Here is a 24177-nt window from a genome sequence, read left to right as displayed (position 1 = left end):
ATTAACAGCTATGTACCACTTCAGATTGTCCAAACATTTCCTTGTTCTTTCATTCTCATATTCATACAGACGACATTGGTCCTCAAATATATAACAGGCTATCTACATTGAATTGTAAAATACAATATTATAACAGTGGAGTGGTCAGCCACAAGGTTCTGTATTTTAATTTTGTTTTTATACAATTTCCTGACACACACAACACTCGAATACTGAGCTCAGTTTTTAAATAAACTAGAACAATTCAAACTCATATTATATTATTATTACATATATTTATTTAAAATGGACAATGCACATTAATATGAGCACAATGTTTTTTTATAAATATACCAGAGTTGATCTACTGTCTTATATTATATTAAATTATTAATATGTATAGTTTTGCAAAGGAAGCTTCACTCATCAGAACGTTGTGTGGAAATATTCCTTGGCCGCAGGGTGGCGCTGTTGGCCTGGGTTCTCTCTGCTTCCCTCACTAATTACATGGTGAGTGTCATTAACTGTCTCTGACCGGAGGGACGAGCTCTGGATTTGTTTCGTTGGATTTCACATCTGCAGACACACAACATATTCTTTCCTCTTCAGCGTTTTACCATCCTGCACTTTCAGGTAAAGTTACTGAACTTTCTCAAATACTAATTTATTATGATGACTAGTTCTCCTCAGGTTCTTTACTCGGTGAGTCGGTTGTTTGAGTCGGTTCCTCTGGACACTGACAGTTCATTGTGTCACTGGTTGTGTGTTTGGGGTCGTTGTCATATTGCAGAATATATTTGGGATTGATCAGACGTCCCCATGATGAAACTGTGTGATGGAGAAGAATCTATTCTATCTATCTAAGAATATATCTTAGTTATTTATTCTAACATGTGGAAATCCACTGAATATTCTTCATTCCCCTTGAATCTCTATCATGTTTTCTCATAACGTCAAATAAAGTTAAAAAAAACTGATGACTCTAAACACTGTTTTAACTGAAATCAGTTATTTGAATGTTTTAATTTATGTTTCAGGAAAACTTCATTGTGGCAGTGGTGAGAAAAAAGAAGATAAGTGTGTGTTTTCTTTGACGTCAATGAAAAGTGTGTTTACTGTCAGGGAAAGTGACAGCTTGAAGACCTGTGTGTGTGTGTGTGTGCATGTGTGCGTGCATATGCGTGTTTGTGTGCATGTGTGTGTGTGTTGATCGACTACAGAAGCATGTTGCCACCTGTGAGGAAAGACAGAATTATTACTCGCCTACCAAAGGTCAGTAATACACACACACACACACACACACACACACACACACACAAACACACACACACACTGTAATGTAATCACACTAAACCCTGTTACTGAAGTGAATTGATACTTTATCGCTCATATTGCTGGTTTTCTCGACTACTGTTGATGAGGTGATTTAAAGTGTTGGACGCTGCTCTGCTCTTTGCTCTCGTCCTTGGAAAACCTTCATGTTTTAACTCTAAAGTCATGTGTTGCATCAGTGATTTACCCTAAATACAAAGGAAAGTGAGGCCTGTTCTATTGGAGAATGTAAAGCTGTTCATTTAAAGACAGGAATGGTCACTGGACAGCAGCAATTAGGCAGAAAAAATGGTATTTTAACATTAATTATATATTTGCCAGGTAAATTATATTCAGTCAGACTTTGTGTTTTTCCATTTCTTCCTCTCTGGGACTGACTTCACACTTTCTTTGCAGTGTTTCAGTCCCAATGCGGCGCTGCACACCAAAGATGGCTTCCACCCGCAGGTCCAGGCTGCTTGTCAGGTTCAGAAGTCCCGCACGGTGAGGTAAATCCACAGGAAACGCACTCTGCTCGTCCTGCTGCTAAAAACATCCACGTTTGGTCTCAGCTTCTCTTCTCTGTCTTCTGCACTGGAATCCATCAATTCCCGCTCAATCTATAAAGACTATTTGCACAGACACAGATTTAAACATGTTTGGTAACATGAACCCAAGCAACAGCAAGGATCTGTCCTTTCATTTTGATAATTCAATTTATCAGATTGATTCTTTTCACCTATTCATTCTTTTGAACATGGAAAAAAAGAACTAGAATATTGTCAGCCATATTCATTAAAGGCATCACACTTTTTAAATATATATATTTTGACTATTACTTGACAAGATTTCTGTGGTCGTTCAGAAAGCAAACTTTGCTTTTCCTTTATTTTATTCCTTTACTTATAATATCGGTGTCGGCTTCTTTCACAATTCAACTCTCCAATGTGAACAGTTGAATGAGGCCACTTGAGCATTGAATTAGTGGTTAACTGGTTAGTGTCGACTCCTGAGAGCTGTTTGCAGTGACGTCCGTGTGTTACTGATCATGTTGTTGTGTATTTCATGCTGCTGGGTGGTTGTTGTTGTTGTGGTTGTGGTTGTTGTTTGGAGTCATGAAGGAGATCCGTGGTTTTGTCTTCCCAGCTTCAATATCGCCAAGGTCATCGTGGTGGGAGATGTCTCAGTTGGGAAAACGTGTCTGATCAGCAGGTAAGAAGCCGTCATCACTAAACAGGTCTACAGATAAATTTCACTCTGATTTGAACCGAGACTCCATCATGTGTTGAATTTACAGTCTTTAAAAACAGTTGATTTGTAAATTTCATCATCACAATTGAGTTCAGTCACAAGAGGAAACACAGATAGAGACAAGTCAAACAACATCTGCTCAAAACTGAGACACATTTTATTTGGTAAAAATCTAAATCATCATTAAGGATCGAGCTTAGATCAGAAACACTTGAGCTTTATTGATCCTGGCGGGAAATTGTCAGTCTGTGTGAATCAAATCAAACATGATCCATGAACCTGTGAAGAATTTCTGATACAAATATATATATAATTAAATTAATTTTCAATTATTCCTAAGATGTTGTTATCAAATCCCTGTGACAAAGAAATTTAATTAGAGTTTAACCATAAACTTAATTATAAATGACTATAAATAAAAACACTAATATATAGAACCTAATTTCCCCTTGTTCCCTCCACTGTTCTCTTGCTCCTTCCACTGTTCCCTTGTTCCTTCCACTGTTACCATGTTAATTCCCCTGTTCCCTTGTTCCCTCCTCTGTCCCCTTGCCCCTGTAGTTTCTGTAAGGGAGATTTCGATAAGAACTACAAAGCGACCATTGGCGTGGATTTTGAGATGGAGCGTTTCGAGGTGCTCGGTGTGCCCTTCAGTTTACAGCTGTAAGTACGACACTGACAAACACTTCACATTCACACTAACTCACTTCCTGTGTTGACTCATCTCAGAGGTCATCGAGGTCAGTTCAACGCTACGTGTCCAACATTCGATCACGTAACACGGTGGAGTTAAAGTTTAACGTCTGAAGAATCTGTAAATGAAATCACATGCTGAGATAATTAGGACACTGTGCAGCATCCTCTGGGTAATCTGATGAGCTCCTTGTTGAGACTGTCAGTGGAACTTTAATGACATGTTTTTCCTTCACTAAATCACATTAGTGCAACACGTGTCGTAGAGAGGCCGAGCGCACGGGACACAGGAAACTGGAAACAAAGAGAATCACTCAACTTGTAGCTGTAACATGGCAGCACTCTCTCAACTGTTTGCCTTCTTATAGTTGTCATTCCTCCTCTTCTTCCTCTCCGTGTTGTCCTTCTGTCTGTCCCTGCGTCACCGTGGTGATGAAATAGATCAGCAGCCTTGAAGCCTGTAAATAGTTCCCAGAGGATGAGTCAGTGATCACATGACTTTCATTCAACATTTTTTTTAAACTCTGGAATAAATTTACAGATGAGAACTGAAAAATAACCAAAACATTCCAAGACAACAAAATAAAAGAACAAGAGAACACAAATAGTAACAGCAAAATCTGCCAAAGAGCAAAAACAAGAGAACAAGTAAAAGCATTGTATTAAATACAATACATACAATTAAATTTGAAACAAATAAATCAAGTAAAACAAATGAATCAACTCTAACAAATACAGAGTTCTTTAGGACTTTAAAATAAATCATTGATTAATTTAGGAATAAAGATCACGAAGCATTCACAATTCCCAGAGGATGAAACTTTTCCTTTAGAACCCATATCTATCTATCTATCTATCTATCTATCTATCTATCTATCTATCTATCTATCTATCTATCTATCTATCTATCTATCTATCTATCTATCTATCTATCTATCTATCTATCTATCTATCTATCTATCTATCTATCTATCTATCTATCTATCTATCTATCTATCTATCTATCTATCTATCTATCTATCTATCTATCTATCTATCTATCTATCTATCTACCTACCTATTTACCTACCTACCTACCTACCTACCTACCTACCTACCTACCTACCTACCTACCTATCTATCTATCTATCTATCTATCTATCTATCTATCTATCTATCTATCTATCTATCTATCTATCTATCTATCTATCTATCTATCTATCTATCTATCTATCTATCTATCTATCTATCTATCTATCTATCTATCTATCTATCTATCTATCTATCTATCTATCTATCTATCTATCTATCTATCTATCTATCTATCTATCTATCTATCTCTCTCTCTCTCGCTCTCTCTCTCTCTACCTACCTACCTACCTACCTACCTACCTACCTACCTACCTACCTACCTACCTACCTACCTACCTACCTACCTACCTACCTACCTATCCATCCATCCATCCATCCATCTATCTATCTATCTATCTATCTATCTATCTATCTATCTATCTATCTATCTATCTATCTATCTATCTATCTATCTATCTATCTATCTATCTATCTATCTATCTATCTATCTATCTATCTATCTATCTATCTATCTACCTACCTATTTACCTACCTACCTACCTACCTACCTACCTACCTATCTATCTATCTATCTATCTATCTATCTATCTATCTATCTATCTATCTATCTATCTATCTATCTATCTATCTATCTATCTATCTATCTATCTATCTATCTATCTATCTATCTATCTATCTATCTATCTATCTATCTATCTATCTATCTATCTATCTATCTATCTATCTATCTCTCTCTCTCTCGCTCTCTCTCTCTCTACCTACCTACCTACCTACCTACCTACCTACCTACCTACCTACCTACCTACCTACCTACCTACCTACCTACCTACCTACCTACCTACCTACCTACCTACCTATCCATCCATCCATCCATCCATCCATCCATCCATCCATCCATCCATCCATCCATCCATCCATCCATCCATCTATCTATCTATCTATCTATCTATCTATCTATCTATCTATCTATCTATCTATCTATCTATCTATCTATCTATCTATCTATCTATCTATCTATCTATCTATCTATCTATCTATCTATCTATCTATCTATCTATCTATCTATCTATCTATCTATCTATCTATCTATCTATCTGTTTCAGGTGGGACACAGCGGGTCAGGAACGCTTCAAGTGCATCGCGTCCACCTACTACAGAGGAGCTCAAGGTGAATCCCGCTGTTGTGTCACTGCCTCTCTCCCCTTTGGGTTCAGTCCATCACGTTGTTGTTGATCTACCGTTGCTGTTGTTTGTCTCTGTACGTTTCCTCAGCCATTATCGTGGTGTTTGACCTCAGCAGTGTGAGCTCATTAGATCATGCCAGGTAAGAAATAACCCATTACTGTCTAGTGATGATGCCATTAAAATGCCATTATAACACTTATAGTTGTGTGTGTGTGTGTGTGTGTGTGTGTGTGTGTGTGTGTGTGTGTGTGTGTGTGTGTGTGTGTGTGTGTGTGTGTGTGTGTGTGTGTGTGTGTGTTTGTAGGCAGTGGCTTGAGGATGCAATGAAGGACAACGACCCGTCCAGTGTTTTACTTTTCCTCGTCGGTACTAAGAAAGACCTCAGTGTGAGTAAAACTCAACACTTCTTTCAAATAATAAAAAGACGAAAATAATTGAAAATGTGAGGATTTGCTGTTTTCTCCAGATGTAAAAACAAAGTATTTAAATATAAGGCTAATTGTAGGGTAAAGAAAACAACAATTTGTACAAGTTAGATTAATCACACAAGTGAAAACATCGCTAGAATTATTTTATATTCAATTTCAATAGATCCCTTTCACCTGAATCTGACAAACTGAACCTTTAAATTTAAATTACTTATTTACTTTATGAAGGTTTGACTCCAACGACCTGAAGTTGGTTCTTTACTCTGCGTCTCACTCCTCAGACTCCTGATCAGTTGGCTCAGGTCGAGCAGGAAGCCATCAGACTCTCGGAGGAAATCAAGGCCGAGTACTGGGCCGTGTCTTCAAAGTCAGGTGGGAATCGAACACAAAGCAACCCCCCCCCGCCTGGCTTGTAACGTCTTTCTAATGTCTCCCCCCCTCTCAAACTCTCTCCTCCATCTTGTTGTTGCAGGAGATGGCATCAGGGATTTCTTCTTCCGAGTGGCCTCTCTGACCTTTGAGGCCAACGTTTTGTCCGAGCTCGAGAAATTGGGTTCGAGGAACGAGGGTGACATCATCAGTGAGTCAACCTCAGAAAACTGCTTCTTCCTTTTGACTGTGTCTTAGAATCATTTATCAGAACGATGCCAAGAGCCATGTTTGAATTCCCCAGATATTTCTATTTGGATCTGCACCAGATTCAAACCAAGGTCCGTGTTTTACTCTGAGAAATCAGTAAAAATGTTATCTCGCGAAGTTAAAGTGGAAAGAAGTTCCTGGATCCACACTCAAATTTAATGGGTTATTCCTTAGGTCATGTTTGCCCCCCCCCCAAAATAAAACTCTCCTCCCAAATCCAGAATTTCAAACACTCTGAGGTTTTTCTCAACCTCGTGGGAAATGTGGAATCCTCTCAGTTGTAATTGAATCATTCAAATCCGTTTCTCACGACCTGTGTGAACCCAAACTTTACTTATTCGTGCCAAGTCAATGTTTCCCTGTTTTTTTTCACTAGTGCTGTTTAGTTTTAAACATTTAGTGTATTTGTTTTCATCCACTTCTATTGTGGTGTGTTTGTCTTCTCTGTCTTTGTGGGAAAATGCCTCATCACCATCTGGTTATTTACACATTAACGTTAAATAATCTACTTTCACCACGTTCTTATGAATATGAGGGAATATGTGGCCTATTCAAGGTTTTAATACATTTTAAACAATGTTGTGTTTAGGTTCATTTAATTGTTGGTTTCAAATATTTTCACGTGATTTGTTGACAACGAGATAAACATCGGATATTTCCAGATTTTTTCACGTACAGCTCCAGCTCTCGTTGCTCTTCTGAACCATGTTTTGTTTGTGTTGCACCTCAGGACTCACAGACAGCACAGAGGCCAATCACACACCAGCCAAGAGGAAACCCAACTGCTGCTGATGAGCCAACAGCTGGACCAGTGACGTGTGCTCAGACATCATGGATAGACCCCAAAAGAACAGCCCAGTCCCCTCAACTAAATGATGTTTAGTTGAGGGGGAAGTTAGCCACCATAAAAGTTGTAGGTTTGACATATTGAGTTGTTGCGTAGTAAACAACAGTCAGCTGAATGACCAGAACAGAGTCCACTGTGTCCTCTCAGGAATGTTCGTACTGCTGGCCAGAACTACAACAAATAAAGCTTTGTCATCAGCTGGGTTACGTAAACATTTATCACAAGAGGAAGACGATTCTCGGATCTCGTGTTGAAGTGCGTTTTTCGGTTGGCGCTTCCAGAGACATGTGTCTGTCTCTGTGGTTCCCCTCGGTTACGGATGAAATGTCAGTGAGGGTGGATCTAATGCATGTGTTTCAGTCATGTGACGGTGATAATGTGATGCGGATGCCGGCTCCCATGACCACAGCCGTAGCCACAGCACAACTCGCTCTGTCTCCTGTGACATAAGAGTTCTCATGATCTGGAAAAGGTTGGGATCTGAATGTCCTTTCCTTTATCTCTTATTAAACATTCATATTCTAGATAATTGATTTTAACGAACTGCTTCAGATCGCTTTGTTGTGCTTAAGAAAGTGTAAAGAAGAGAGTAAAGAAAGTGTGGAGGTTGGGAAAATTCCTCACATTCTGTTCCTGGCTAATCATATTTTTACCATGAAGAAAATCAAGAATGCAAACACACAAGTATGTTCTGTACAGCACATGACCAGACACACGTTTCCCCACACAGCACCGACAAGTCTCTGGGTTTAATATGAACACTTTTATTAAAGGGATCACAGGTAGAAACGGTCATCAGCAGTGCCGGTGACATCATCACTCCTCCCTCACCGGACACTGCCGATGGCCGATCACAGCCTCGATATCAAAGATGCAACATCTTAATCTGGCAAGAGACGTAAAACCAAGAAAGTTTTTTACTCCAAAGAAAAGAACAGATATTTGAAAACATTTTGCATTTCGTGGGACCATGTTTGTTTTTTGCACACTGCAGATAGAAGCTCACCATTGAATACCAGCGCTGCTGCTCGTTTGTATTGTGGCACAGCAAAAATCAAGAGATGCAGTGGCCGAAAACTGTCTATCACAAAAAAGATTCAATGCTTTTAAACAACAGTAAATTCATTCTACTGAAATAGTTGCGTGCAGCTTCGACTATTATACAAAAAGAATATAAACACAGGGAAGTCAGTTTGATAGTATCTTCTGCTGACAGTGCTACAGTCGGAGAAAGTGAGAGAAATCATCCACTCTTTTGTTATATTTTTTAATGTTGCAGCTGTGGAAACACTTGTTCTTGTTTGTCGACACTCACACAGTGTCCCGTACTCAGCTGCAGCAGCGATGTGTGAAGAGACCAAGTCCTTCACGGTGCCAGACATCGTAAACCCAATGTCAAAAATAAAGAAAAAGTCGCCCGACTGCAAACATAAAAAAAGATAAAAGATTGTAATCTAAGTAAACTTATAAAATCCCTGTCTGACAAACTGCCACAGACGCTTGCTTGACATGGCAAGGCTCTTCCACTTGTAAAATTAGCCTTAATATTGTTACTTAAGATAATGTTACGCTGCTAACTTCCTCCGCACCGCCTCTCACATGAAGTCATCAGAAACAACCAGCGTTAGCTCGAGTGTGGCCCACGAAGAAGTGTCCACCAAGTTGTCTTAGGTCACATGAGTCAATACAGTAAAGACTATCTACAGAATACATGAGCTGATCATAATACAGCATGTGGTGGGAACAAACAGCAGAAATGAACGTTCCCCTTGAATGCATTTTGCTTTTTGAAAGTCGGCCTCGGCGTGTGTGCGTGTCTGTACAGTCACGGATGTGTTAACAGATGTGAAGGGGCCTTGAGGTTCAAACAGAAAAAGAAAAACAGTCTTTATTCATTCTGTGATCTGACGCATTCCAGACAAAAATTCAATTTCCCTAAGTAGCTTGGCAAAGCTCCTTTTAGCAACTGTTTGCCAGAATCCACCAGAGGAAAGGTGGACTCTGGAAACTAACCGTGGCCCCCCCCCCGTTCCAAAGCATTCATGGATCAAACTAAAACCAGTTGCAAAAAATAAAGACAGCAGGACAGCTTGTCTGACAAAGTCTGTTAGGTCCATATCCTTTATGCAACCGCTGTCCGATGTTTCAAGTGTATTTTAATGTCATTGTACTGACTTTCTGCACGACATATACAGTTTTATTCTGACTATACAAAATACTATACAGCCAGAGCAGCTGACGGAGGTGAGGAGGTGAAACGTTTGGGATAAGATGGACAGACAGACGGAAGAGAGGATGGATGATAGACTGATCGACTGCATCTACAAGATCAGGAGGACATGAAGAGGACACGAGTCAGCTGGAGGGCGAGGGCTCCAACTAGTGGTCAGCCTGAGGAAAGGGCTGATGGGCCGAGAGACCAAAGGAGGCAGATTATCCAAAAGAAGCCGCAGTACAAAGGATGGACTTAGGTAAGGGGGGTGTGCCGACGCCCCCCTCCTTGTCCTATCGGTCCATTTCATCCAGCAGGGGTGTGGCGTCTCCGGCGATGGACATGGGCGTGCTCTCGATCATGGGGCTGGGTGAAGGCCGTGGCGTCATCCTCGGGGTTTTCTTCCGCCCCTCCGCCTCTTTCTCCTTCAGCCACTGCTCCGCCATCTTGCCCCAGTCCACGGCGGAGGCGTTGCTTCCGCTTGGCCTGCGGGGGAAGGAAGAGAGAGAGGGAAATGTTTCAGTTGAATAAAGTGGATGAAAGTGAAACAGATTGAATGGCTGCTCAGCTTTAAAAAGACCCAGATAGTGGGTGTAGCGCCATCTAAAGGCAGGAAGACTCTCTTCAACCAAACTGAAAATGCAGACCGGGATGACATTACATTTGTTAAATTTTGTATCCATATGTTAATAAATAAAAAATATCTGGGACTTAACAGGAATAATAAGAAAACTGTCAACCACACAAACATGATTAAAAGTGAACCCATCATGAGACATCAGGGATTTCTCCCGTACGTACTTTGGCTGCGGCGGCTGCGACTGCTGCGACGGCTGCTGCTGCTGCGGCGTCCGTCCTCTGGATGAGGTGGAGGACGACGGCGTGCCGGACGAGTGGCCGTGGTGACTGCTATGGTGACCGTGGTGGCCTTGCTGTGGCAGTTGTGGGGGTCCGTGTGTCTGAGAGTGGGAGGACTGGGGGGTGGAGCTGGGGTACTGGGGAGTGCCCAGTGCTTGCTGGCTCGGTGTGGTGTACGAGTAGCTGGGCGTCATCAAGGGCGTCGCGATGGGCTGCTGAGGCGTGGCAAATACCTGGAGCGGAGGTGGAGGAGGAGCTTGGAATGAGTGAATGAGTAATCACAACATCTAACCCATCTGCATCCTCACTATGATTTATTGACAGCTTAAGAGAAGGATAGTCAAGTGCTGCTGGGAGCCACCAACATCTCACAAACAACCATTTCCTTCGGCAGCAGATGTGGACATTAAGAGCTGCACTCACATGATAAGCAGAGGAGCTCCCTCCTCCTCCTCCTCCTGTGCTGCCACCGTAACCGTACTGGCTGGAGCTCCACTGGGCGGGGGTGGTGTTGGGGTTCTGGCCCTGGCCTGTGACTGCAGCGATGGCACTGAACATCTGAGAGGTCATGTTGCGTGGGAGGGCGTTGACAGCTCGGGTCAAGTCTAGGGAGGGAAGAATACATTAGGAATTAATAATGTCTACTACATCTCAACGGATGCTGAATATTAAGGTGTGTGTGTGTCTGTGTGTGTCTGTGTGTCTGTGTGTGTGGGGGAGAGAGACGCACCTGCAATGTTGATATTGGCCGGGGTGGCGTTGAGGGACGCAGGCGTCCTCGTTCGGCTGCTGTTGCTGGGGGTGATGCCTTTTAAAAGAGGAGAAAATGTTTGATTATGACATACAATACATTAACGTGCTGTAATATACACCATGCACAATAGGTAAAGTGATGTCATACCTGGTACAGGCTCCTGGTAATGGTCCTTAAACCAACGGAATAGTCCGTTTACTGTGGCAAACACCTGTGAGCGGTAGCGGAAGCCATCGGGGGTGATGGTCACATACTCAACCCTAGAGAAACATGGCATACTGACATTTAGTTCTACAGGTATGAAAACACATGAACAATTTCTAATAAAAGTCATAGTAGAGGAGCAGCTTTGTGGGAGAGTCGACATGAATTGTGTAGCGTTGATTAATTCAGTTCAACATGTACAACATGATTCAGAAAGATTAACACTTGTACATTTGAGTGTGTGTATTCACTATTATCTACTAATAGGAACATTACAGGAAATAGGAAACACTTGCTGCTCACCGGGGTTTTCCACGAGGCTGATAGCCCAGGACGAATTTTCCAGGCAATGCTTTGCAAGCCGAAACAAAGTAAGGAATAAAAGTAGGCTTCTCCCTCTTTGTCTTGACAAGCAACTCCTCCATTTTCTTTAAGAGGGAGAACAAAGGGAAATATGATGAGTAATAGGTGCAGGCAGGTTGTAGAAGAACATGAGTTAATGAGTTATACTTCACAAAACTAGATAATACTCAGCACAGAAAATCTGTACAAACCTCCTTGCTTCCCCCACTGCACTCGTGGAAGTACTTATGCCCCAGCAGATCCCGGGCAAATGACGCCATTGGCTGAATGAAGCGAGCAGTGATTTCATCCAGATCTTCAAATTCCTGTGGAGATCACAAGAGACTCTGTAAGACCAAGCTGCAGCAGCCACAGTGCTGACTCATCACTATGAATGATTCTGCAGCAGAAAAGCATGAAAAGAGTAGAGAACTGTTTACTTCACTGTTGATCCAGAGAGTGTGTCCCAAGCTGAACGCATTCTCTTTGCCTTCTTCTCTCACGTCCACGTGCTGGTAGATACCGTCAGCCACCTACGAGTCATCAGAGTCAGACGCTGTGTCCAACAAACTCCAACATCCAAACAACTGCAATGTGTTGCATTGTACCGTGTATATTTGACCTCCTGTCATTTGGATCCACCTCCACAACCCTCTGAAGTCATTTGTTAACCTGCATCCCTGCATCTTTCCATCTATTCTACTATATTCGACCGTGACACTCCATCTGTTTCTTACTTTCCAGGTGACGGTGAGGTGGTTCTCTCCCTTGCTGCTCGGTCTGATGATCAAGTCCCCCTGGTCCAGGGTCTCCATCATCTTCTCCGCCTGGTTGAAACTAATATTGTGGAAGTTGGGGTGGGCGATCACACGCTTTATATATGCTGGAGAGACAAAGAATGCAAACAAATAGCCATTAAGGGCAATGATGTGGACGTGAGTATAATTGGATAGACAAAATGTACAAACATTTATTAACGGTTATTCTAACTCACGTGTTCGTTGTTGTTTCTTTTTTAACTCCTCCTCCTGTTTTTGGTCCTCAGTCTCGTGGTCAAAGTCATAGTAGCTGTCCTTGGGAAGCTTCCACTCGTTGGCCTTGTCCATCAAATCTGACGTGCGGCACGTGAGGTCAACGCTGAATTTTTCAATGTCGATTTTCATGATGCGGCAATGGACTGTCATGCCCACCTGAAGGAGAGAGGGAGGAGGAACCGCCAAGTATTAAACAGTTGTTACAAAAGAGGAAAAACAGGACAGAAAAATCTGCATTTTATCAAACATCAGGTGAGATTAACTACAGAATTTATTTAAAATCTAATTGAAAAACATCTGCAAAGCACAACAAACGAAGACCCTCACCTTGACTCTCTCCTCTGGGTGTTTCACAACTTTGTCACTCAGAAACTTGGTTGGTATGAATCCCTGGACGCCGTTATCTAATCTGGACCGGACCCCAATGGCCTGACCTGGACACGAACCACTGTCAAAGTGATTCCACACCTAAAGCAGAGACACAATAGAACAAGTGATGTTTAGATGTCAGACTCTCAGCTGTTTTCTAACATCAAATTGCCAAAAGGGTTAGAGTCTGGTACCTCGCTGAGCTCAGGGAAGTTGTCCTGCTGGCAGAAGGGACACTGCCACAGACCTGTAGAATCGTTACGTATGGCCTGGTCATAGCTTTCGCCCTGCGGCCGCCGGTGAGCAATCCCAGTCACTATACTGGTGATCAGCTTACCTGGAAAAAAAGAAGGAAAAACATTAACCACACCATTCATTTACATTCTACTTTGACTAGTACTTCAACAACAAATACTGCACAAACTTCTAGGACTGATAGCTGATGGTTATTGATTTGCCGATGTTTATTTCAAGAGATGCGTTACAATGTGTACCGATTTAAAAAGGGGCTCACCGATATAAAAGGTCTCTGGCGTCTCCTTGGTGAGCAGGTTGAAGACCTCCTCAGTGTTGGGTACTCTGTAGGGAACTCTCAGGTCTTTGTATCTGCAGCTTAGCTCTGCACGGATATCATACAGAGTGATTCCTTTGTTGCCGTAACCCTAGAGGGACAAAGCACACAAGAAAAAGGTTTGTTTTAGCTTCACGAATTCCTGACACATATAGTTGTGTCTGGAATTATTAATCACAGTCAAATCCACATTGTATACACAGACCTGTCTCTCCAACTCTTCAGCGAAGGCATCCAAGTCCAGATCTTTGAGACGTTCTGGATTTTCTAAGATTTCTTCCAGGGCTCCGGCTGGGTTAGCGTCCTCTGCTGACTCGTCATACTCGAGGGCATCTACAGCCATCTTACGAGCCCACTCGTATGTCTCAGGGTGGACACGAGACCCATCCAGAACCTCGATGTAGGAGTCCGTACTGTGAGGAGAGGTTGAGATAAGATAAAAAACAAATGACTGATCACACCCTTGTCTGAATTGCATGTGGATTATGAGAAATATCTGGATGGCCTGAGCATGAACCAGAGCCCTACTAGGTACTAACCTGTCTCCAAGGGACGCAGTGTCGATCTTGATGAAACCAGCACAATTGATAAAGACCTTTGGTCCCATGTGACACATTGTGACCAGCTGGGTTCTGTTTTCCAGACGAGTGTTGTTCTGCTTCAGAATCTGCACAAAGACAAGGTCCCGCTAATGAAAAACACAATACCCTGAGATACGACAAAGAAACTTAATATTAGCAGAATATATGCTGACCTTAAGGAGGTGGGAGCCCTTCCTTGGTCCCAGACCACAGACAAACTGGACCAGGCTCTGAGTGTGAGGATGAGCGATCGCTTTATTCACGTCCACTCCAACTTCATTGACACGGTTGATGAATTCACAGTGAAGAGCAGAAAGCAAATCCTCCTTCACCACTTGTTCCTGAGGAAAAAAGGTCATTCGTTTCAAAAATATGTGCAGAATAATGGTTCAGTTCATCAATAATCGTTAATAGCAGTTATTTATTATTTAATTGGCTGAATGATTACTGAGGAGAGACCCTTTAGACCCTTAATCTTGAAGGAAAAGCTAAGCTTTCACCACATGATTGGCCTGTGTAATGTCAAGAGAAGAATGATATCAAATCAGTCTTCAAGAGAAATCTGTAAAGAGCATACAGAAATAAATGCATATACTACACGTGCCCTTGTCTTTTCTTCTCTCACCTGTAACGGGTGAAGTTTGAGGCAGAGAATATCTTCGTCCGTGCTGCAGACCTGAGCGTACTCCAACAGGGGATCCTGAATCTTTCTGGCTATCGACACAGCCTGTCGCAGCAAGGGAGGGTAATCCCTAAAATCGACCTGCACAGACAGAAAGCAGAGTGTCAGGAGGAGACCAAAGGTAAAGAGAACATTGTGTCACACTTGGACCGAGAGTTCACCTCAGACTTCTTGCTGTTCATGTACAAGGTGGCCAGTTCATTGTCTATCAGTTCCACTCCCACAGCAGGCAGAGAGGACTCTTGTTCGAGCTCGCTGATGGCCCTCTTGATGTCCTCCATGATCATTTGGGCGTCTCTGCATACACACAGAATATTTGTAAACTTAACACTGTGACTCCTCTATACTCATTAATGTTGTTCCAAATACACACATGTAGTTTTCCAGAACATACTTAAGTAAACTTACCGGCTTTCTCCAGCAACAGCTACAACATGAGGCTTCTTGCTGGACAGAAACCTCTTGAGAGTCTCAATGTCGTGGGCCTGAAGATGATGGACACACACAAAAGGGTGATCATCACAATGAAAAGAAACACATCTGTTGACTGCAGTAATGCACAGTTGGATTTTCTTCTTGTACCTTCTTCTCTCTCTCATCCTCCTTGAAAGCATTCCTCCTGCTCATGAAGTAGGGCAGACGCAGGAAGTCCACCACCTCTCCTTCCCCGTTGATCAGAGCACAGAAAACTGGTGTATCTCTGTCAGTGCAAAGTGTGTGTGTAAGAAACTATACTGTTACGTAATCCTGCCATTTATGGGGCAAACATTCCCTGATCTTAACACAGTTCAATTTTGCTCATGCAGATAGATTTAAAGTGATTATTTTGATATTGATACCAACAATTCAAGCTACTAATATATCTGGGGGGTAAAATGTAGGGCCCATACCTGCTTGGTGCGTACGCTACACCAAGTACCCGAATTCCTTTGCCCTGACTCTCATCCATCAGATCGTCGTCTTCCTCAACTTGCTGATCGGGTCTGTAAGAAGCCACCTTAAGCCAGTTATACAGTCGGCGGCAGCAGGACTACAAGAAGAGAAGGACACAGATAGTTCAGGGTGAATTTTAAGGCTAAAACACTAATACATTTTTGTTCCATGATTTCTGAAACATGATATTATATGATCTGGACACATATCACAAATTACCCTGACGATGCTCTCTTTGGCCTCAGAGATCAGTTTGCTCTTGAGCTCCTTGGCCATCTGAGGATAGAGGAACTGATTGAGAGCTCTCTCTATGGCTAAAGTTCGCTGCCTGTTCCACTCCTGCACCTGGTGACTGAACTCATCCCTGTAGTAGAACTGTTTGATCTCATCAAAGTATGTCTGGTCCCCAGTAAATCTGAGTAGAAAGACACAGAGAGAAGCAGAGACTTAATACTATCACATTAACAACTCAAACAGCCTCATGCTCTACTGACAAGGATGTGGATAAAAACCTAAGCTACAGCTTAAAATGTCAAGAAATTAAACTACGGGGACATAACCTACTTATGAAACCTCACTTTCGGACAACATCCAAGTTAGGTTTCTACAGATGATGAAAATGGCACAACAATTTATCAGATTCTGTGCTTGGGAAATGTGCTACGTGCAAAGCATGACAGAAAACTTGACTCTGTGTAATTTGCCATGATCTTCGATCATTTGTCTGCCTATGAATTGACTTAATTGAGGATGCTCATCCTGGCTCACCAACACCATCAAAATGTTCATTCCCCATTTTTGTTGATAGTATTGTCACTGTCTTTACCCTTTGACCCCTATAAGGTCGATACAGATGTCAATGGAAAGCAGCCCCTCTTCCTCTGCCAGGCACATCTTCAAGAACTGATCTCCATTCAGTTCCTTTACGGCCTTGTTCTTAAGATACTTGAAGGAGAAGGCAAAATGTGCCTCATCTACCTCCTACACAGAGTAAACAAATGGCAATGACGGGTTAGATTAATACTTCCTCCTTAGATTTGTTATATGTGATTTTATTTTCACAGGGTCAATGTGATTAAATGCATCGCTACCTTTTTGCCCTTCTTTGTAGGTTTGATGTTGATCTTGGCCCTCTCCTGGAAGGTCTGTCGGAGAACATGTCTGACGAGAGGTTCCCGAGCAATCTGCATGGCTACCATGTACCTTGTTCCTTCCAGCACTGCCTCAGGAGTGCTGAACTGACTGCACACATAATCTTTGGCTAGTTCTACAGGCTCAGCAGGGAATTGTTCTGTCTCGTGACGCTGGTAACTGTCTCTCAGATTTTCTCCAAACTGCTCTGGTGTTAAACCAAACTTCTTAGCCAAACCATCTACAGTAAGGAAGAAACAGAAAAAGATGTTGAAGTGCAGGCATTGGACAGGATTGGTTCTGCCGAAATATTGACTCTGCAACAGATGAAACGATAGAGACTGAGATGTGATACTAAAACTTAGAGATTGTGAAGGAAGTAAAAAAAGACTCACCAAGTCCTACACTCTGACAGATGCTGTACATATCTCGTCGAGATGCCAGCTTAAGGTCAGGTCCTTTCTGTTCTTCCTCCTCTTCTTCTACCTCCACTTCTTCTTCTTCACCTATGAAGGAAGCAGTAATTATTTAATATAATGCAAACACCGCAAACGCAAAAAAGCTATTTATAAGATCTGAAAACGTCTGAAGTATCCATCCATCATCATCTTACACATCACCCAACTTACCATCCTCGTTCACTTCCTTGATCTTCCTGATCCTCTTCTTGGTGGTTTTGACAGAGTTCTGCATCTTGGGGATGTCTCGGCCATAATAAAGCAAAAAGTGGTTGTACACATCACCCAGCTCTTCAAGAGTCTGCACATCTTTCAACCTATGGAGAATTAAATGTTTTGAATGGGTGAGCATCATTGTTTATAAATCAACCACTTGGTGAAATTCTTACATTAATTCACATCCAATTACAGTACAAATACAACCTCCAGATTTATCAAGACATACCTCTCCATGTCAGGAGTGTCCAGAGGACGGATGCCGTCGGCCAAAGGTTTGTCAGGATCAGCAGAGATCTGCTCAAACTGGTAGGACTGCATCTTCCGAAACAGACGAGTCAGGTTCTGCTTCCGGGTCTTCAGCTGAGTCCACTGATGAGGAGGTGGAGGATGAAAACATTTAAGTCGCGAAACCAGAGGTTGCATACTCCACCAAGATGAAGCATTAGGGAGATTCATATTTTCACATTGAGTCCGTAATCAATTTCCTTGTGAAAACAACAATATGAACTTCACCTTTTCATCCCACTGCCACACCTTCCACAGGTCATTGATGTTCAACTCCGGTTCCACATATTCTTTCCTGTAAAAAGCTATGAAGGGAACCTAAGAAGAATACAAATATGGGGTCTTTACAAGAGCAACACATTTTGGATACCTTCTTTATGACATGATGAGTAGTTGATAATATAAGGAAAATTGTCATCAAACAAAGGAAATATAAGAAAGAAGTTCATTGTTAAAGTAAGTTGAGCTCACTGTACCTCAAATTGTTGATTCCTCATAAAGTTGAGGGCCTCTTTTATCTTGGCAATAGTGCTGGGACCCTTCCTGCTGAAGTTTGTGGTTGTTCCCCTGTCTAGGTAATCTGTGCTCTCCTGTTAAGGATCACACAAAACAAAATTGTGAGGAGATGAAGGAGATGAATCTACATAATATCTTCTACGTTTTTGTGTTCTTTGTGTTTATATGCGAGTGTGCGTCATACCTGCATGGATATTGTAAGAGTGGAGAAACCATGTCTAAAGATCCACTCGGCTTCCTCCTCCAGCTCATCATCCTCAGCAGGTTTCACCGGGATGGAGCGTAACTACAAGGTAAACGACAGAGTCAACAACACAGACACTCAGAAAGACAGCAGCACAACATTTAAAAGATTAAATTACAATTTATTAAGTTTCCCCACCCCTAACAATAGTGTATAGATGAACAAACACACACACACCTGGAACCTCTCGGGCATGTCTGTTGTGCGGATCTCATTATCCTGGTCTGTCATGTGACTACTTTCCAGCTCACTGGGCTCATAGATCTCAAAGATACTCTTCCTCCCGTGCCTCCTCTTAATCTGTTTCTTAGGCCGGTCCCAGCCCTCTTCATCCTGGTCCTCTTCCTCCTCCTCACCCTGGTCATAGGCGTCCGCATCAAAGTCAGCGAAGTCAAAGTCGCCACCGAAAATCTCCTGGGCCTCCTGGAGGGCTCTGTTGGAGGATTAATAGCGATTATGTAATTTTCTTTATTTGTATCTTAAAACAATTATCATTTAATGTTTATTATCTCATTGTTAACTGATGTATATCAATATTTTGAATTTAAATATTGAGGTGACACTCAAGTCATACGACATAAGTTATTGTATAACAAAACAATGATACATGAACCAGTAGAATTACTGTTAAAACTACCAAACTCACGCATCTGTGTATCCTGAGAACTTCTTCCCCCTCTTTTTAGTGATGGGCTGTCCATCATCATCTACGATGAAATCGTCTATATCTGTAAAAGAAAAGCACTTTTAAATAAAAATGAAAATCCATTTTACACCACATAATTTCGAGATCAAGTGTGGGTTGAAATGACATCTCATTTATTATCAGCCTTTGTAGATGATAAAACACAGATCTAAAAATTCCTTCTGGCCTACCTGACTCCTCGTCCTCTCCCTCTTCCTCCTCCTCTTGATGTTGGAGAGGCTCGTCCACAGCTTCTCCTTCCTCCAGGTCACCATCATTATCCCCATGAAAGATCTCATCTGCAATTTGGTCTTTCTCATCATCATCATCATCTTCCAGTGTTTTTACACGGTCATATTTCTTCTTCTGTAACACAAAACCAGGACAGCATTTATTAATTGCACAACTATTACTGGAGAATGCAAGGTAGAAATGTAGCTACCCAGTTGAAATTGTAATTTCACATATACAATGAGAAAGGAGGCTCACCCTTCTTTTCACTTTAACGCCCAGGTTCTCCTCAATTAGGTCAAGATCATCATCATCCAGGTAGTCATCATAATCTGCAAAGAGGAAAAGACTTAGTCAGAGGAAACAACTTCAAGTCATGTTTGGTTATTACCACTATTAAAACAGTGCTTCTGTTCTTGACACGAGATTACTTAAGCATGGGGATGGACAATTATTAGAAATACATTGTGTTTTTTTCCACAACTTTCAACTAGAATCCAAATATTCAGGCTGTGTATATATGCTGCAGGAAATCGTTATCAAATATGACGAGGATTATTCACCACACCAGCAGAGATCGAACATCAAGCGCCACCGGCCTAAGTTAATGCAAGATACATATGAGTGCATCTGTCTCCACAACATATGGAGCTTAAAGAAGGGGAACAAAACATTTCAGTCAGCAGCTGTTGTTTTATCTGCTCAACAGATGCAAGACATTTGTTTTAACTCCCATTACAGAGAGTCCAGAACAAAACGTAGAATGATATGTAATTGCAGTATTACAGAATGGGCAATAAGTCATGAACTGGCAGCTTAATAATCAGTTAACTCAGATACCTTGAAAAAGGGTACGTTTATTACTTTTTTCCAGACCAAGGTACAAATGATGACCTGATCCACAACCAGCTCAGAATGAGGTTTGTCTGTCACCAGCTTCAGTATTTCCTATTAATTATCTAGACAGTGACATCCCACAATTGTGCTAAATATTCATTATGAATACATTTTTTACACTTCTCATAACATTCAAGATCTCTAATTGAGTGTTTTGCACTGCTGCTTCATTGTAGAGTTGTGTGCAGCGTTTTTTGTCCCACTGTCGCTCTCACTCTCTCTATTGCACGCACATTTATCTGGCTGTCAGTCATACTGGCCATAGGCAACACCAGGAGAAAGTTCACCACGTTAAAGGGCCAACAAAAACTTCAGAAAAACCACCCTCAGCCGTCTGAGAGAACTCGCTATAAACCGATAGTTGCTCTTGTGTGTGCAGTTCTCAGCAGGCAGACCGACTTCAATTTAACACTGTCCCTCGGGCTTGGTTGAGCAAGAGATTGTTTTGAGTGCAGTCACAAGAAGACCCTCTTTTTCACGCATTGGAAATGTGAGGGATGAAGGAAAATGTATTCAGTTGATTGCAATCTGTAACCTCACAGCTCGATGCCACTAAATCATACACTAACCATTTAGAAACACCTGTTGAACTTACTTCGCTTTTTACGTCGATGTCTGACTTCCTCCTCCGAGTCGCTTCCCACTCCACTCCCACTCTTTGCAGCTTCCGCCTCCTCCCCCTCCTCTTCTCCATCATCAATGAGGCCACGCAAATTTCCCCGCTCATCCTGGTCCTCTGTGTTTTCTTCTTCCTCTTCATCTGTTGAGACATGACAGACAAGTTATCCAACTATCATACAACCCCATCTCCAAAAACACAAACCCCTAGTTAGAAGCTTCAAATCATACCATCTTCCTCCAGAAACCTCTGGGTTTTTTTGGGCTTCAGGTCTTTCTCTGCGAACTCCTCCTCCGACTCCTCGGCCTCGCTCTCGATGAAGTCGGACATGACTGCTGCTCCTTAGAAGAAATTCAAAACACTGATGTCAACCTCTCTCAACAGAATCCTGGCATTGCTTTTTCCTCGACTTCACCAAACACATGCAGTAGGTTCTCTCGCTTTAGACTGTACTTCAGTTCCCCTCCTCATCACCCTGTTTGTTTTAAATTCCAATTTAAGTAGGATTACTTTTCCTGAACTTTAACGAGTTGTTCAACCTCTTTGTTAGTATGACATGATAGCGTTGTGTGACATAAACAAGACCAAATGTGAGTTCTCACATATTCAATGTCGCTCCTATAATTTCAAGTTCTCCAGGAGAATTTAAACTAAATTGACGTGGGTTTGATTTATCTCTGACTGCAAATCATGAATTTTGACGGGTAGGACGAGGTCAACTGTGCCAGTGTGTGTGATCCTAACACACATGCTTTACAATATTAACCAGCTATGTGATCAAATGGTTTATTTACATGTATTCTTAAGCTTAACACATGCACAGAGGACAAATTAAAGCAACGCAACGAAGACACTCACACACACATGTCTATATTGTACTATCATTGTCAATAAACACACCATCTACTTAATAAATAACATTAATGGGTGTGTAGCCATCTTAGAACCGACGAGTGCTTTCACCTAACGGTTGTTTTGATGTCAGCAGAATAGCATTGAGCTGGATTTATAAGACAAGATTCAAGAAAGAAAAAACCTACGCCTAGAGCTGTCGCATTGCGCACACACGACCCCCTCGATGCTAACACAGCTAACGCATCGTTATTCGCACAACGCAGCTGTAAACACACAGGTGAATTGTCTTTTAAGTTAGTAGCAAAGCTTTCACCCGCAAACCATGTGTGAGTTATATTGAAAATCCAGCTCGATGTCTTTAGCTGTGAGCTAGCAGCACCGACTGGGCTAACGGTTTCGATGCTAGTTAGCTAGCTAGCGAGCAGCATCTCGCCGGGGCGCTGCTTCTTTGTCCCGCTGTTCTTTTGGAGCTAAACACAATAACCACACAACTATAACCGGACCACACTACACGCAGCGTGACGGGAAACACACCGAGGCCTCCCGGCGTTAGTCGAAGCTTTCGCACATCCCTGCGTTAGCCTAGCATTAGCAGTGAAGACAACAACAGCTAGCCACGTTAGCGTTAGCTTGATAGCCGCTGCTAGCCGAGCACACCCGTTAAAAGACTGCGCATGCGCCCCCGGGCGGGTTGGAACTTACACGTCGGCCTCACAGTGGCGGTATGTTCCGTCAGTGTGTACAGTGGTTGTTGTGTTGTGTTGTGTTTGGTGTTTCTGGGAGCTTGTGCTTGTTAAAAAAAGAAAAATGGCCGACAGCGAGCGGCGTGAAGACAATTCCGGCATGAGAGAGAAGTAACCTCCGGCCCAGCGAGGTGGCGCCCCCTGCTGGGCCAGGTCGACTCTACACCCACATGATAAACATAAAGCTACAACAACTGTGTGCCTAAATAATAAACATAAAGCTAAAACAACTGTGTGGTTACATAATAAACATAGTGACGCCTCAAATTGAAGCCACCACATACATCATATCAATAATAAAGTGCCCTTTCGTGCCCAATGTGTAATAATCCATGGAGGACAGTATCAATTTCAAATGATCGTATTTATGCTGGCAGTGTTCCTTACATAGCTTTGTACAGTGTTGTAAAGGAAATATAACAGTTGACCATAATAAGAATGTTTATTTCCCCTTTGATTGATCATGATTGAATCTCTACACACTGTAACCTAAATTTTCTCTAGACACTAAATGTTTATTGGTCTGATTCCTCTCTTTGATCATGCTGTGTTTCCTGTAGCCACTCAATGCATATTGGTCTGATTCCTCTCTTTGATCATGCTGTGTTTCCTGTAGCCACCTTAATGCATATTAGTCTGATTGTTCTCCTTGATCATGCTGCTTTTCCTGTACTACTGAAATATAGTATATAATAGTATATTGGCTTTATTGCTCTCAAGTAGGCATTGTTGTATTCATGTGATCAAAGGATCTCAACCTTTGACACCCCCTCCAGTATAGGAGGGGTTAGCCGAAGGTATAAAAGTAATGAACTATTTTCTATCCGTGTGCATATTACAAACTAAACTTTGTGGTATGCACCATGCTCTGAGCATTGAAGTGTGACAATACTGTAAGAGAATTTTGTGTCTCGTTTCCTCGTTGGTAGTGGGATTGTAGAAATTGCCACGACAAGTGTTTACAGAGATTTATGAAGAATATGTATTTATGACTTCAACTTGACCTCCGTTGTTACCATTAACTGCTATTTCTTCCTCACGTCACAGTACAAACTGCATTTTCCACAGTGCTCCCTTTTTTTACTCGTTAATTAAAAAAAAAAAAACCACACTCATCTGAAAATAATAATCAATTATGGGCCTTTTGGAGATGGGTTCATATCCCACCCACTTCGCTATTCACAGTAACAAACTTTTTTATACCAGGGGTTCCCAAAGCTTTTGTATGACATTATAATTTTCTGTGACTTACCGTCTTTTTCCTCAATGTAAAAACAAGTCTTGCAAAACAAGCATTTCCTATTCTACAATTAAAACCAAAAAACTACATTAAATTGAATAAATACAAGC

At 41.9% G+C, this 24177-nt stretch overlaps 1 protein-coding gene and 1 pseudogene across 1 annotated transcript; one reads left to right on the top strand and one right to left on the bottom strand.

The window, feature by feature from the left end:
* The first annotated feature begins 1078 nt into the window (after window positions 1–1078).
* Window positions 1079–7349, top strand: LOC133019107 (ras-related protein Rab-34-like; annotated as a pseudogene).
* Window positions 7350–8148: 799 nt separating this feature from the next.
* Window positions 8149–22891, bottom strand: supt6h (SPT6 homolog, histone chaperone and transcription elongation factor). Its single transcript, XM_061085468.1, has 37 exons — window positions 22787–22891; window positions 21460–21570; window positions 21206–21370; window positions 19972–20045; window positions 19674–19848; window positions 19444–19525; window positions 18975–19230; window positions 18738–18839; window positions 18514–18627; window positions 18266–18355; window positions 17979–18121; window positions 17705–17850; window positions 17471–17581; window positions 17036–17316; window positions 16771–16925; window positions 16164–16359; window positions 15902–16041; window positions 15594–15711; window positions 15420–15496; window positions 15173–15308; window positions 14955–15092; window positions 14503–14670; window positions 14288–14415; window positions 13954–14161; window positions 13692–13839; window positions 13372–13514; window positions 13136–13276; window positions 12769–12964; window positions 12512–12657; window positions 12215–12307; window positions 11987–12100; window positions 11736–11860; window positions 11376–11488; window positions 11205–11282; window positions 10898–11079; window positions 10418–10707; window positions 8149–10102 (listed from the first exon to the last, which is right to left on the bottom strand). Exons 2-37 carry the CDS (start codon window positions 21557–21559, stop codon window positions 9910–9912), a joined length of 5265 nt encoding a protein of 1754 aa, XP_060941451.1. The 5' UTR covers window positions 21560–21570; window positions 22787–22891; the 3' UTR covers window positions 8149–9909.
* Between the last annotated feature and the right edge of the window lie 1286 nt (window positions 22892–24177).

Source organism: Limanda limanda, chromosome 14 (assembly GCF_963576545.1).
Source record: "Limanda limanda chromosome 14, fLimLim1.1, whole genome shotgun sequence".
Taxonomy (NCBI): domain Eukaryota; kingdom Metazoa; phylum Chordata; class Actinopteri; order Pleuronectiformes; family Pleuronectidae; genus Limanda; species Limanda limanda.
The sequence above is the reverse complement of the archived record's forward strand: the minus strand, read 5'-3'. Positions and strand labels throughout refer to the sequence as shown.

Bases quoted from the DNA above. Each gene is read 5' to 3' on its own strand.
- supt6h (XM_061085468.1), bottom strand. From the start codon at position 21,559: ATGTCCGACTTCATCGAGAGCGAGGCCGAGGAGTCGGAGGAGGAGTTC. The intron at 18,840-18,974 runs GTGTGTGTGTGT...TTTACCTTGTAG, and splicing joins ACATGCCCGAGAGGTTCCAG to TTACGCTCCATCCCGGTGAA. The intron at 14,416-14,502 runs GTCAGCATATAT...GTCTTTGTGCAG, and splicing joins AGGGCTCCCACCTCCTTAAG to ATTCTGAAGCAGAACAACAC.